Source organism: Schistosoma haematobium, chromosome 1 (assembly GCF_000699445.3).
Source record: "Schistosoma haematobium chromosome 1, whole genome shotgun sequence".
Lineage (NCBI taxonomy): Eukaryota > Metazoa > Platyhelminthes > Trematoda > Strigeidida > Schistosomatidae > Schistosoma > Schistosoma haematobium.
This window is the reverse complement of record NC_067196.1, coordinates 27,393,596-27,409,012: the sequence shown is the minus strand read 5'-3', so window position 1 is coordinate 27,409,012 and position 15,417 is coordinate 27,393,596. Positions and strand designations below refer to the sequence as shown.

Sequence of the window (15,417 nt, the reverse complement as noted above, 5' to 3'; positions counted from 1 at the left end):
GATGTAAAATCCTTGAAAGATTAAAAAGTAATACGTATTATTAGGTTTGCTTCAGCTGAAGAATGACTAATTTTACGATTTAGAAAATTTATCTCAATTGTTTGAAATATAAACAGAAATAAAAAAAGCGAATATTATTATGGAGATGAGTATGAATAGATGGGTATACTGTATGGATTACATGACCTAAAACCAATTTTTATTCCAAAGAATTCGTAAAAAATAAAAGGCAGCTTTGTTTTAGTCAACTAACTCAATATTGAAGAACTTCAAATCAAAAAGTAAAAGCAAAAACATGTAGACCAGACAAAACCAACTAACCGATTTTAATGTAGGTTTTCACGAATGAGTGTTAGCATGATTCAAAACTTTTGAATAGTGGATAACACTTTTTAAATATATACTTCCGTCTCGTAACTTTATGTAATCATTTACGGCTAGTTGAGAGGAAAATCAATTATTGAGAAACTGTTATTAAGATTCATCTATAACTGATACTCTGACAGCTGAAATTAACCATTAAAACTAATTATTTGCTTTTTATACTAAAATCATTTAGCTAGTCAATAAAAGTAGTTAATCTTAATCTAACACAGAACAAATTCCTAAACGGGTAAATTAGCAGAATTCAAAAATCCAGTATTTAGTAGAAAGGTACCTTTAGTGGACTTCTTGATTACGTGACAGCAATTTTTTTCTGAAGAACATTTTCGGACAGTTTCATTATCGTTCTCCGATAGGCGATGAATAGACTCATGAGTGTCAGGACGATCAGCTCCCGACTGGAAAAGTTCAAAACGAAAAGGGTAATTTATAAATAAACTAGGATAAATACGCTTATATCAAAGGGAATATTTTAATGTGTTCAATTGTTGAGCAAATTATAGGTAGCATTTAGAGATGGACTTATTAACCCTTAGTTGCATATCTAAAATCATAGTATCAAATTTTAAAATGTGATAATAAAAGAATTCCGTAATTTAGGTATTGTAGATTTGATCACAATCCATACAGTTCAAACAACTAAGACTAACATCATTAAATATTAGTGTTGAATGCTGATGATAATAAAACCCCCACATGGCAGGTTTTAAAAGTACTTTGTCAACTGCTCGAACGATCAAACAAACTTTGTGTGATTTCCTCTTATTTACAGAAGTTTAAGGGGAGAAAAAACACTTCATAGCGTTGTGATGTTCGTTGAACATACACACTGCAGAAACGTTTGTTTTTGCATTCTTCATTTAGTAAGTAATTAAAAGTCTGTTGACGGAGAAACTCAGATATTTATTTACCGTAATATTACCATTGTGCACTATCTCATTTCAAAATAAAAATTTTACTAAAAAATCCTTTCAAAAGAAGGGTAACGTTATGAGAACAAAATGGTAGCAAAATAACTCTGCGCGTTCACCGAAAGAATGAAACGAGGAAACTGAGTGATCTCTTCCGAACCAATCTGAATCCGTCGATACTTTTAGGTCAGCAGCAAGATATAATTAAATCTAGTGTAGCAGGACAAAGTCTTGATTAAAACATGTTTAGGACAATCCACACAGAAGGACGTTGATTAGTCCATTTCCAAACAGTCGGTATTAATGGATGAGCCGATAAGACCCTGAAAAATCCTAGCGTGAGTTTTATATAAAGGTTACTTTGTAGCATATAAACATTTTCGTTTGCTTTCGAATATATCTGCGTTTCCCTTCAAATCACGTCTTGATTTCAGATAGGTCGGGCGAAGAGAGGTTTTTACAAATACTATACCACAGAAGACATAATACTTAGTGTCCTTGATGGCAAATCTTGTTGAGTAACACAAACCTACATGATTACTAAGCTGTAAAAATATAATTACAAGCACGAAAATTCAAAGGGATAACTGTATGATAAAAAAACTAGTGGCGATAGCACAACATATCCACAAACATACAAAAATAAAACTGTGATGACAAAAACAGACGATAGAGAATTTTATTCTAGTCTATTTGACCGAAAAAGAAACAAACATAAACAAAAATAGGTTGATAACCATCAGCATATGATAAAAACGTAACTTTTAATTAATTTTCCAAGCTAAATGAAAATAAAAAAAATCATAGTTAAGTGTTTGAACCTTTCAGTTAGTTATGCTGAGGATTGGATTTTCAGTCATCTTTTTTGGTAGATTTGCGTCCTGAGCGGATTGATTCACTAATAGTTAAGTAAAAACGGATATAGGGTAGCGGTGGGATCCATGGAGAGCGTTTCGTCCCAATAGATACTCGTCAGTTGAACACACTCATACCACAGTGTTGTTGTTAACTCCTGCTAGCTACTATCAATCTTTACTGAAATGAAAATAAATGTCAACTAAACATAAAGAGACGGATTCCTACTAGGAAGATAAAAATACTATGTCAATAAGTTTACTAAATTTAAAAAATAGCACAGTATCTATCACATTAACATTATGCGAATAATGAATTAAATAAAATCGTTACCAATTGTCTTCGACGTTTAGAATCGACTAAGTTTAGTTCATTAAGAAAACCATAATCATCTCCAAAGTCATTTTTGTCACTAACATGAAAACTCTTGACTTTGACCACATCGAATGTTTTTGTAACTACACTGCTTTCATTACCATTATCCCTAATATATTAACAATAAAAACAAGTTTAAAACAATTAGTCCCTTTGATGAATTTCGATAATGTAATAAGAAGACGAAGATTATCAGAACTATGTGATACAATAGATATATCACATAGTTCTGATAATCTTCGTCTTCTTATTACATTATCGAGAAGAACAAGTTTAACATGAAGAAACGATGAAGAGCTAATAAAATTAATATAAATTCTAAACACTTGATAATAATTTGTTGAAAGCTAGGAAACAGTGTTCATTATAAAGCAATATTAGTCGGAGGGTGAATAAAAACCATATAGAACTAAATGATTGACTTGAACTAGCTTGTGACTCTTTTTAGAAGGACCTACCTATCGATACTGAAGCTAGTTGGGCTAGAAAATACATTAAACATACGGAACAATTAAAAAATGGATGAATTTTAAACTGGATTCCAGAAACCGAGAACAAGGACAAATAGAGAAGAGTTAGTCATCAGCTTCTGGGACAGACTATGGATACAGAATGAATATTTTACAGGACGATTTAAATTACCTAGGAGCTATTACTGGCCATTTATCTAACTTCATTATTATGAGGTGATAATGCTAACGAACGAACAATGAATGAACTATGGACATAAATTCTCCGTTTGATTTCATGTATTGTACTTAGGCTAAACCCGTTTGGGAGACGACACTAATAAAAAGCTGAAGATGAAATAGGTTGGGCTAACTTATTTCAGGTTTTCTCAGACAGACACCAAGGTAAGACGTAGAGAAGGCGAGTTCGCTTACTGAATTTTGTGAGACGTGACTCAATAATTATAACCGGTAAGGAAAACGAGCTAGGCACATGACGAAGAAACTGATGAACACGTACGCACAAGTACGCTCACATATGAAAGCGATCAAGGTTAAAAGCGAGTATCCAACAAGGTCAAGTGAACATGTGACTAATGTTCTAAAAAGAACGCCTCAACTCATTTGTACAAAATCTAGAATAATCAACACAGGGGTAGCATAGTACCAAATCCTACAGTGTCATGGATTGAAAACAAATACGAGTGCTAGAACTAGTGTGGTACAGAATGATATTACTTTATGAGCGTAACTTATAGATACAACTAATAGTCACAGAAACTTCGTTATATATGATGGAACTTATTTTAACTAAGAACTATTTGTAAGCCTGATTTTTTATATTGCTAAGGCTAATTAGTTCGGCTTTTAGCGTTTATACTAATTTTTATTCCATAGAACCATCAATCCTTCTTCGTCGGTTTGGATGTTAGTAATGTGAGTGATACCTTGTTTGTTCAACTGTTATTCTAAACACGGCCTGCCCAACACTATCACAGACACAAAAACGATGTAGGAGTTTGTATCCACCTATGGAACCACACTTCATATCAACAGGGAGGAGTCGACAAGTGATGATAACTAAAATGCCGACAGTAATGCGGGATTAGACAAAAAGCAAATGGAACTAAACAATCACAGGTACAAAAAATACTATGTTCAAATTAAGATGGAAATAAATGATGGATAGATATGTGCTACTGAAACCAATCGATCCCAGTTTCTCTTTCGATATATATATATATATATATATATATATATATATATATATATATATGAGTCTAATTAGGAGTAACCAATCAAATCAATGAACGGAAACGTTACATTACTCAATAAAAAACAAAGATAAAACATATACACAGGTATTTTTTTATTACCAGCCATAATCAACTGGATGCGTTACAAAGCAGACGAAGTGTTTTGGATATTGTGTGTGATATACTTCTTGAATGTGCGTTTATATCATGGCGATATAACCATTTCATTAGTTTTCAGATATAAATAGTAACGAAAATTAATGGAATAGCAACACATCGTGAGCTAACTACAGTTGTAATATGTGAACCATCAGAATTCAGTTAGGTAACTGATCAGTAAGGCGTGCCCTGCAAGTTCCAATGTTTACAGATTCGATACAAAGTAGGGTTTTAATCACATACTATAGAAGTTACAAATGAGGATGCAAAACATTTGTTTTTAATGGCTGGTTTGTGATGAAAACCACCTTCAAACGAAAAATTGTTTGATACGGGAAGATTATCTAATTTCCTTAGTGTTAAGATAAATTAATCTACAAAACAGCTTTTAAAAACTTACAGAGAAACAGCCACTGCTCGAACAGTATGACATCCAGGCGGTAAAGTAAAAGGCTTTTGGAATTTATAAGTCCCACTGTTTTGGAGTTCCTTCCTACTTTTGGCAACCGTTGGTCTATTCCCATTGATTGTAAAATAAATAGCTACATCTGGCGTATCGCAAGTAAGATCCAGATATGTATTTGTATCCAAATGTGATTTGTACAAGCCTAAATCTGGGCTTCTCAGGGGGATAACAAGTGGGGCACGAACAGCTCCGGCAGACATGTTCTGTAAAAAAATTTTTACTATTACATAAATAAAGATCGAAAATTTTGAAAACTGGAATCTACGCAAGAAATCTTTATTAAAAATTAGAAATCTGAGAAAATAAAAAGTGTTAAGTTACAACCAGTGCGAAGATAAGCATTCGGCAGTCCACGTGTTACAGCAAATCCAACACCAGTCAAGTCCACATATTGAGCAGTGAATATGATTACAACCACCATGTTTTTGAGTAGGAGACTTGCAACCCGGGCAAGAACGACATGTTTCATTGATATATTTGCGACTTTCTGCATCATCTACTCTTAATTTTAATGACTTCCAAACAGAGTTGGAATTCGCAGAGGATGCGTTCTTAGAAGACTCGTGTTTTTCTTCGCAGAAACACTTCAGAGATACATCATTTGAGCATTCAGGATCTAACTGGCTGCAGTTCCAACCACACGAAGAACAAAATAGTGACCCACAACCAACAGGTGGGAGACAGTGATGCCAAATGCCAGGAGACTTTACATTACCTCGAGAGTTCATGATTTGCCAATCTACTCCACATGAAGGGCAAAATGTGGAGCCTTTAGAAAGCAAATACCGTTTAACTGACTGCTCTTTATAACGTGAATAAAATTCTGGACCCAGAATGCGGAAATGATGAGGATCCATAACAAAAGAATTGGGACATCCAGCAGGACAACTGATAGTGTATCCAACGTTGTCAATGAAATGGAAAATGCCAGAGTAAAAATACTCTTCTGTGTACTTTTTGAAACATTCAAGGCAAAGAGAATGCCGTTCCTCCTCGCAAAGACATATTATAATTTCTATTTCCGAAGACATACACGCAGCACAAAATATCTCCGTACTATTTTGTTTTATATGCTTCAAGAAAACCGTTGGACTATGAGAAGACATAAAAGTGCATGAAAAATTTATCTTAGCTTCTGCTGAATTACAGTCATTAGAAGAGCACTTTCCCCTACAGATCATCGAGTCAACGTCCTGACAAACAGGAATAAATGCCGATTGGCAAAGCGAACAACTAAAAGTCATCAACGCAGGACGAATAGATTCACACGGATAGCAAAAAACAAAATAACGTCTTTTTGGATGGCGCTCATGGAGATACAGATAGCAGTTAGTTGTAAGATTATAATCTAGTAATTTGTGATCCTCATGCATTAATTCATAGCCACGGGATTTCTTGTGTGATAGACAATAAATATCTGGATTCAGATTTAAATCCTGACATATTCTTTGCTTTAAAAAAAGTACATTCCATTTATCGTCTGCATCTAAACTATTTGCTACATCATTATAAACAACAACTAGGAACATAATTTGTATTTCCCCCACAACCAAACACTAGCTCTAGTAATATAAAACAAACCATACAGTAATGCTTAAAACTTTTTACTTTTGCATAGGGTACGGAAAGTCATGTCCATAAACAATTCACTTTCTAGTGAGCTTCTGTTCATGTTTAATCTTATCTTGAATGGGTTAATTGAAGATCCTCACAATATTCTTCTCTTAACTTGGTTGAAATACAAACTTGCTCGGTTGGAAAATCTAAGAATCACAAGCACATTCTTTATTCGTGATGTTTATTCTCACTTTCTGCAGCCTTTCAGTTGGCCTAATTAGATGAAAAATAGAGGACATATCGAGTGCCAATTTATTGCGCAGTATCATGTACACCAACATTTCATCGTCGTTTATTCTGAATCGTATGAAAGCTCTGGCTTTATGTAATTTGTATGATCAATTTTAACCCCTTCTTCGTCTATTGGCTGAGCTGCAAGCTGAAGATAAATAAGTCATATCTTCGATTCCGCTATAATTGACAAAGAATTAGGTGAGGAATACCAGTTTGGTATTTTACGCGAAATTACACAGTGCCTTTTTAAAATATGAAATCACACAATAAATGCATCATTTACACATCCTCCTTGAGTAGCCTTTTTTATCATAAACTGTGTCACTTGTCTATTCTTTTATCCCCATTTTGTGTATTCCGTTATTCTTACACTCATACACCATCCTATCTATCGTGGATATCTCATCATAAGTGGACGATTTTAAGTGACTATCTGGTAGACAGCTGAGTGCTACTGTAGTGAAATATCTCAGGCACAGTTAAACAATTAATCTTTTTATGCAAAACCATATAGCGCCTTTGTAAAAGATGAAAATCATGCATTAAATACATCATTTGCGCATCTTTCTTGAGTAGTCTTTTGCATAATCCATCGTTCTTCCAAATCTGTTGTCATTCCGATTTCTGCCTGTTTTCTTTACTCATCTGTCTATCTCGACCATCTGTTGGCAAGCGTTCTAGTTCTTGCTGAATACTACTTACATCGGTCTGCATACGTAACGCACATGTTAGCATAGAATACGAATTCTGAACTTGCCTTCGTGAAACTATGTATTCCATTCAAAATGTCCTCCTTTAATGTCTGCACACTAATGCAGATCGCACAATAGATAAGATTGGCTATGCCTCTGCGATGTCTCAATATCGATGTCAGTTGTTTATTCGAGAGCCATATTCAAGACTAGTGGTTCTGCTGGTGTTGATATTGCAGTAAGTACTAGAATTGAGGCAGCGCAAAATGGTTGGATCCCCAGTAACAGTTGATAGTGTGTTTTTAGATTAGAAAGCTACATCACTGTGAGACAACTGTGTGGAATATGATTTATTTTCGCTATCACTGACTGCAGTCATCAAATTTACCACGATGTTTCGTCCCCTCAGACAGTGGTTTACCGTACAGATGTTACGAAAATATTTAAGAAGTCATAAGGAACACACTGCTATTTCAGAAGAACTAGAAACACAAAAGGATGAGAATCACTTCGTGGTATTTTAGGGAAAGAGACAGACAAAAAAACAAAATATGGATATACATTTATCAGAATAATAAGAAGTAGTACATCTACATCCCGAAATTCTTTTAATCAAAGTATACCGTGAATCCCTTGGTGTGTGAAATGCAATAAAAAGCAGTGCGAACAAATGTCTTCAAATGTAGAGCTGTATTTTCACAATTCTGAAACTGATATATTAATTATATTTGTTATGACTCGGTGCATACTGGTTGAGATACATGGATCATCCACAGACAATAGCATTGAGTACAGTGAACTACTGAGCAAAGAGAGGGAACATACCATCACAAAATCAGTCTAAGACTCACATTTGTGGCCTAAAATTATCTGTAAAATAAGTGTGTTTATCAGATGAGACCATGGTGTTTCTCTCGGGTTTAAAAATTTAGCAATAAATGTTTCTCGCTTTATTTCAGTTTGAACAAGTTTAAATCCCATAATTTGTCCCCTGCAAAAATTGATGTTATTATCTTTCCTATTTTCCTCCTCATGCTCATACAGTGCCAAACTAAAGTTGTTCTTGAACATCCTAAACATCTTAAACATCATCCTGAGCTATGACCGCACAAACTCTTATTCGACCATCGAATCTTACTACAATCATAATGTATTTTCTTATTTATTTATTCATATTGTAATGCATATATTACCGTGTATTCTTCTTCGGTTTCACAAACATACTTATTAAATTATCTAATTATTTCACGTTTCATTCCTTTTTCATCTATATTTGACTCATCATTCTCATAAATTCTACAGAACCCTTTTAAATGTGACGAATGGTATGCAAGCATTATTGAAACTTGTGCATAACTGCGTTTCTGAAAAAAATTGAAATGGTCTCTTCTCAACACCTGTGTACCAACAAGGTGTTTATAAGTAATAATAATAACATATAAATGCAACGCTAACGTTTGAAAAGACGCGAGGTATTTGCAGGCCAAGCTAGCAACTAAAATGGAGGCCATTTTCAAAATAACTTAATGAATTAGTGACTATGAGAAAACCCAAGCGCCAGGGGTTGTGTGCTTTCAAAGAGCCCAATGGTAAGGATTTTACCAATCTTGAAATTGAATAATATAAGCGCAGAAAACTCCTCAGCCCTAGACCACCTGATGGCTAGAGAAATACCCATCTGTTCATCGGCTTGATACTGAGAGAACTAAAATTCTGGTGTGCAAGCAAACCATCAAAATGCAACAAATCCGCCCTGTAATGTCAGTATAGAACGCGGAATCCATCAGAAGACCACTATTTGACCTGTCCCGACTTTCACAGCGACGACGTCTATAGAGCCCGGAGAGGGTTTACGAAAACTGGATAACAGCGGCATTGGGCGCTAATCACACAATCCTCAAAGCTGAACACGAAATAGATGGGAAAATAGATATTTAACATTTGACGCGGAGAAAGTCCCAATGATGGAGAGGGTAGGAAGAATGAATCCAATGAATTCGAGTTGATAGGATGGCGTGGTCCGGCCTTGCAGACGTAGGCCTACTTATGTAGCAGTCTTTTATCTATTTTGTAAGTAGTGATGGATAGTAGCTATCAATGGAATCCAGGACGCGTGTTTCGTCCTATTTGGGACTCGTCAGCTGGATGTACCTGCATCTCAGAGTTGATGTTTACTCTGAGACTCGAACCTAGTACATTCGCTTCAAACGCCATCGCGTTATCCACTCAGCTACTGGGTCCTGATAGCCACTTTCTTGTACAGTGAGGTGAATTTAAATTCACCTGGTATTGTTTTGCTGGTATCTCCCCTTTGAGGTTTAAGACTGCAATTGATCAATCTGTCATTGGCATGTGTGCATACTGTGCTTATGCACTATCCATCATTGCCTACAAAAAGCCTGTGAATTAAAGCAATATCGAGGCATATGCACAGTATGCACATGATGCCAATAACAGACTGATCAATTTCAGTCTTAAACCTCAATAGGAAGATACAAGTTGAGCAATACCAAGTGAGTCTTTTATCTTTGTTAAATATATTGTTCTATCTCCAGCCTGGAATTGCTCTTCATCATATATTGATGATTTTTACAATACGAATGAGTCAGGGTAGATAATGATGTGGCATCCACGTAAGATCTTATAGATTAGGCAGTTACATCATCACAAATCCATTGTTTTAGGATTAAGTCTATTACTAGGGCAATACAAATATCATAGTACACTATGATCCTACAGACCTCACAAATCTAATCTTTTCATGGTATGGAACAGCTGGACAATCTGTTGCTCGAATTCACGAAACTGTTTGATACGGCGCTGAACTCCACACTTATAGCAGGGATGGGTTTTACTGATCCACTTGTATTTCAATCCTGAAACTACATGGAGAACAGAATGTTCTGCTTTAATCCAAATAGAGTTCACGCGATTTAAGGGTCTCGAGTTTAAGAGCTTAATGAAAGGTCACTTTAGGTTCTCCTATCTTCCTGATCTTCGTAAGCAACCTTACGGATGAAGTTATTTCAGCGGCACTAATTTATGTGAAGAACGCGAATATTCGGAAGTCCATGAGAAGCGGACAGCATTCAACTGAGCTTCAAAATGACCTCATATCCATTAACGGATAAGCAGTAAACAGAAAATTAAAACTAAATTGTCAAAATGTTATGAAAATTCAGACTTATGAGATAAATACAGCTAACGTGCTCTATAAACTTTAACCTCAAATGTCCCGTCAGAGCACGATATATTAATCACCGAGATCAACCAAAACGGATACAACCCTTTACTTTTTTTTCGCAAAGTCAACTCAGTTTTCCTCCAAATACTACGGGACCTTTTTTAATATTGTGAATATTATGTGAACAACATTAAAATTTGTATATAAATGCTTTTCCGAAGGTACCTGAGGTCGGTGCTTCTCACCACTTATGTACCAATAAGCTATTTGTAAATAATAATTTTAAGAATGTGATTAAATATGAGCATTTACAGTCGTCTCGTTCTATACATAAACAGACTCACATTTCAGGAGACTGGAGGATGCTCCTGGAAGACTTTTTCATCCTGGATTGATAACCCTTTCCATGGTTCAGGGTAAACGAAGGACAGTACATCAGGGTAACCTGTAAAATCGAACGTCTTTTCAGAGCAAAACAAGCATGAATATTTAGGTCTGTTGTATTCAAATGACTGAAGTAAGATCACTTGAGATGTGCGATAATGCGCCTGCTTCTAAGGAGGCTGAGTTCTTTTAAAGTGACAGTTTCTAACAAGATGTCTGTCTTTATAAACAAAAGTAAACAAACAAAGACTATGGCATTCCAGCACGATACTTAAAACTTTGGAATTTGTCCAGATCCAATTTAATTTGTTTGCATGAATACAAACAGAGTAAAACAAAATGAACTGATTGGACTCCACTAAACTGCTCAGAATAAACTCTAAGTTGGTGTAATTATTGGTGTTAGACAACTTAAGTTTCAAGATTGTTTATTTCGCGCAATATGGGATAATGCATACTAGTCTTCGAAAATTGATAGCCATCTAGTGAAAGAACAGTGGTTGCAACACAAAAGGAGTCAAAAGCTACCAAACATCCGAGGTTATCAGTGGTAAAAGTGAGATCAACATTTACAATGTATATCAAAGTGTTCTATCAATTAAAATTTTGTTTATTAATACGCACAGATTTAACGAGCGCTACAGTTCGTACTTCGAGGGCAACGAAGGAAGCAAAACACTACGAAAGAAAACCTACCAAACACATGACTCAGTGTGTCCATCCGTAGGACAGGTAGAGCATACAGGACTCATGTTCACCACCCTAAGTATAAATGGCTCTGGAGTATATCTGCATAGCCTGAATATGTTGAACAATTTTCATCGACACAGTTCTGCATTCCAAATGACGATGAAGGATGTCTGTCCGAAAGGCTATATGACAACATTGGTTCCTATTACCACGAATCCTGAAGCTGAGTATTTAGTAAGTGGGAAGACTCGCATCAAAAGTCGGACGATCGAAGGTCAGGGAGGGAAATAAATGAGGACAGGATGGTTCTCAGATAGAATATACTATTTTATTTTCAGCCCAAATGTGTTTTCAAAGTCACTTAGCAGCTTATTAATGACTGTCAAGCAGGACAAGTCAGTACACAGAATCGTGTGGCTCCCATGCAAAATATTGTATATTACATTTTCACACCACGGAAAATGTGCGATTCTGAGATTAGGTCATGCGTTCTAGCAGCAAAGATAGGGAAAATTAATATCGAGTAAAATGTTATTCCTACATGTCCTTGTTTAGAACATGGTTCTGCTCCATAGGCGCTTCTGATAGTGAGTCTTTTGATAGATTAGTCGGATTATCATCGTCTTGATATGAGTTTAGGATGTTGCTATTATGCATTTTTCGTACTGGATTTATTTTGTAACATACCAAATTATATAAGAACTAATACTGAATGCAAGCGAAGCGGGTGAATGTAACTTTTCACCTATAGAGGTAGACACTGTGATGAGTACGAAACCCCTGGTAAAATATTTTGATCGCGATGATTCTTAGCTGTTGTTTGTACAAATGTGGCATTAATCCATAACGCACAATGATAAATCAGAGGAAATACGATAACAAAATTCACACTCTGTGCCCCCAACTTTAGTTCACAAAGAAGTCAGCGACTAAGTTTTAAGTCCTTTCACGTCTCAACCGTACATTATTTTAGAATGTGAGATAGTGAATAAAGTATTTTTATCAGACAGTCGAAGAATCCGAGGGCACTCCCAGGGAGAGATATTAAGTAACAGTTCACCATGCGAATTATGAAAGTGTTTATCTCATCGCGTGAGAAATTATGCTTATCTTCCTGGTTTTCATTCTGCACGACATTATATATCGTATCTACAAATATACTATGGGATGAAAAGCTTATAGGAGCTGACCTAATCAAAATCTCATATTGTCAAACAAATTGATTTAAGGTTGTAATGACTCCTGTCTTCATGAAGACGCTTCACTCAATTGTGGAGTGTCTATTTACCTATTTCATGTATATATGCATACATTGATTTACATTTTTTTGCAAGTGAAACTTGTTTAGACATTGTGTACTGTGGATTGCATATGGCACTAAACATTTGTAACAATAACAGCTGTGACTACGGAACACGAGTGGACTCGAGGAAGCTGTAAGAGGCTCATAAGGAGCCGTAACTATTCCATCCAATCACCTTTTGGAAGAATGTTCCAGAATTCTTACGTATAGCTTCCCGATTGGAAAATGCTAATAACGCCCTGTATGCTGATTGGTGGACTGTAACGATGATTTTGTTCTTACTACAAACTATAAATACTTGACAATTTTTTTACTGTAATTGACATTGTCTGGGAATAATATTCCTTTCATTAGTCTTCTCATTACTACTTGGAAGGGTTCTGGCGTTCTAGTGCTCACGTTATACGAGGTGTATATAGTATTCGAATTCTCGTATGAACTAGGAATTCCAGGATTAACGCAATTGAATTAAGACACAGGCACAACGAATGTACTGTACTTAGAATTCGAAATCGAGCATTCAACCAGTACAAAAGAATCATTAGTTAATTCAAACACCACAGTGTATCAAGAACAACCTTCTAGATATAACAATAGCCAAGAAGGCTTAAGTATCTTGATTGTCACGAAATGCTTAGAGTGGCTTACCGTGACAATGAGGTCTTTCAGGATAGTTCACAACAATGAACGTCCTGCAAGTCTTATGGTTTATGATCCATCAAGTACAAGATGGTCTATTGAGGAGGAGAACTCAGCTTCATTAATGCAACAAGCATCCACGCTGGATAATGTAGTTTGAAGGATACATTTCCCGAAGTATTCACTACTAGTGACGTAAGCAACCTAAAGTATAAACTCTCTTAGAGCAAGTGTGTAGTTAAACCTTCGAAAGCTAGCTACTCTTGAAATGATGAAATGGTTTTACTTAATAGACGGCATTCCGACTAGATGCTTTTACGACCCAGTAATACTGAACTGTAAGGAAAGTATCCTGAAGTGTTGTGTATTGATTCGACATAGAGTTTATATAAAAGACGGAAAAAGAGTTACTTCAAAAATGATTTTCTAGATATTCCTGGTTCCTACAAGCTATCGCTGATAATTGCAGTTGGGATCACACTGTTCCGTTTGGCTGGACGAGAGGAGTTATTCGAGGTTGTGAAAATAATATTGGATACCGTTGCAAGCATTATGGGGGATTCCTTGGGCACAAAAGCTTTCGTCATGGAATGTATGCAAGTCCCTACCAAACATAGGCATTCAATATCCTGCTGTGCTCTTTACATGCATGCAGGGCTGCCAGAAGGTAAATGTGATTGTAATTATTGAGAATCTTTCCTCAGGTCCGACAGTATATTTTTTGACTAATGCAAACGAAAAGCATCAAACGATGGGGTTTATTTCATGTATACTGCGTGGTCGTAACCATAATTTATGAGTGATTTAACGAAAAGACAGATGGTTCCTAGTATATCTAGCAGTGACTGATAATATCCATAAAACGACCCCTAAAAATTGCATGAACAACCACACGTAGTCGCCAAATTAACAACTGCAGAAACGCGTTATACATTTGTATGATGTTGTGTGGATGTCACAATACTCAACAGAAAACATAACAAGGAACTAATTGGATTCATCTGAGGTCATTTCCTGGTCGTTCCACCGAAGTCGCTTATTTTATCTGTGTCTTAGTTTGCGACGAAAAACGACTTACACCAGTATGAGAAATAGACCGGAGTTACGAATTTTTTAAAGGACGAATAAGCGCAATACGAGATAAAATTATTATCTGGGGAATGCAAATGGAGAACTAACTGGATTTTCCGCCATCCATATGGCCACGTGTTAGCTACATATTTGAGGAGACAACTTTTCACAGATGAGTGCTAGATCTACAGGAAGACATCAAATTGCTTTGAAATTGCAGAAGTGGGAGTCACATGGAGATGTCCTTCCTCACAGTGCTTCTTATTTTCTCAGACGGTAACGGGAACTCCTGGATAATATACAATGCGTTTGAGTGAACAACCGAAGAATACTACTGGCTTCTGAATACCCCTTCACTGTCAAGATCCAGGAGTAAAGGAACATATATATCTGGTAGGACTACTCTGTAATATACCTTAGTCTGATCTTCTATTTTCGTCAAACTCTGCAGCACTTAACCAATACTCATTATCTATACGGAATTTTCCCTGGTCTCATAACTTCAACAAACAGGTCTGTCTCAAGAACGTAAAAAGTTATAGGAAAACCATCATTAAGACTTGTTCACAGAATACCATATATTATCGCAGTTTTGTGAAGACAGAAAATCCTGGTGTTTTACCGTTGCGGAAACTGAAGTCTTCGCGTAAACACCGACTCCACTGACCATTTTTGACGATTTCACGGTAACGATATGAGGGACTTACAAAGCACATCATTTTCGAAATCTGAAATGTCAAACGCAAAA

At 35.9% G+C, this 15,417-nt stretch overlaps 1 protein-coding gene across 2 annotated transcripts in view; it reads right to left on the bottom strand.

Annotated features, from left to right (window-relative positions):
• The window catches only part of DZANK1_1 (double zinc ribbon and ankyrin repeat domains 1), a gene marked incomplete at its 5' end in the record, with an annotated part of 42,121 nt that extends 35,589 nt beyond the window's left edge, over positions 1-6,532 (bottom strand). The window contains 4 exons of one of the 2 annotated variants that reach the window (XM_035730507.2): positions 659-782; positions 2,484-2,634; positions 4,790-5,149; positions 5,177-6,384. In XM_035730507.2, coding sequence (XP_035588011.1) covers positions 659-782; positions 2,484-2,634; positions 4,790-5,149; positions 5,177-6,384 — 1,843 coding nt within the window. Of the gene's footprint in view, positions 1-658; positions 783-2,483; positions 2,635-4,789 lie in introns of both variants that reach the window. The other variant, XM_051214661.1, reaches the window with a different exon arrangement.
• Between the last annotated feature and the right edge of the window lie 8,885 nt (positions 6,533-15,417).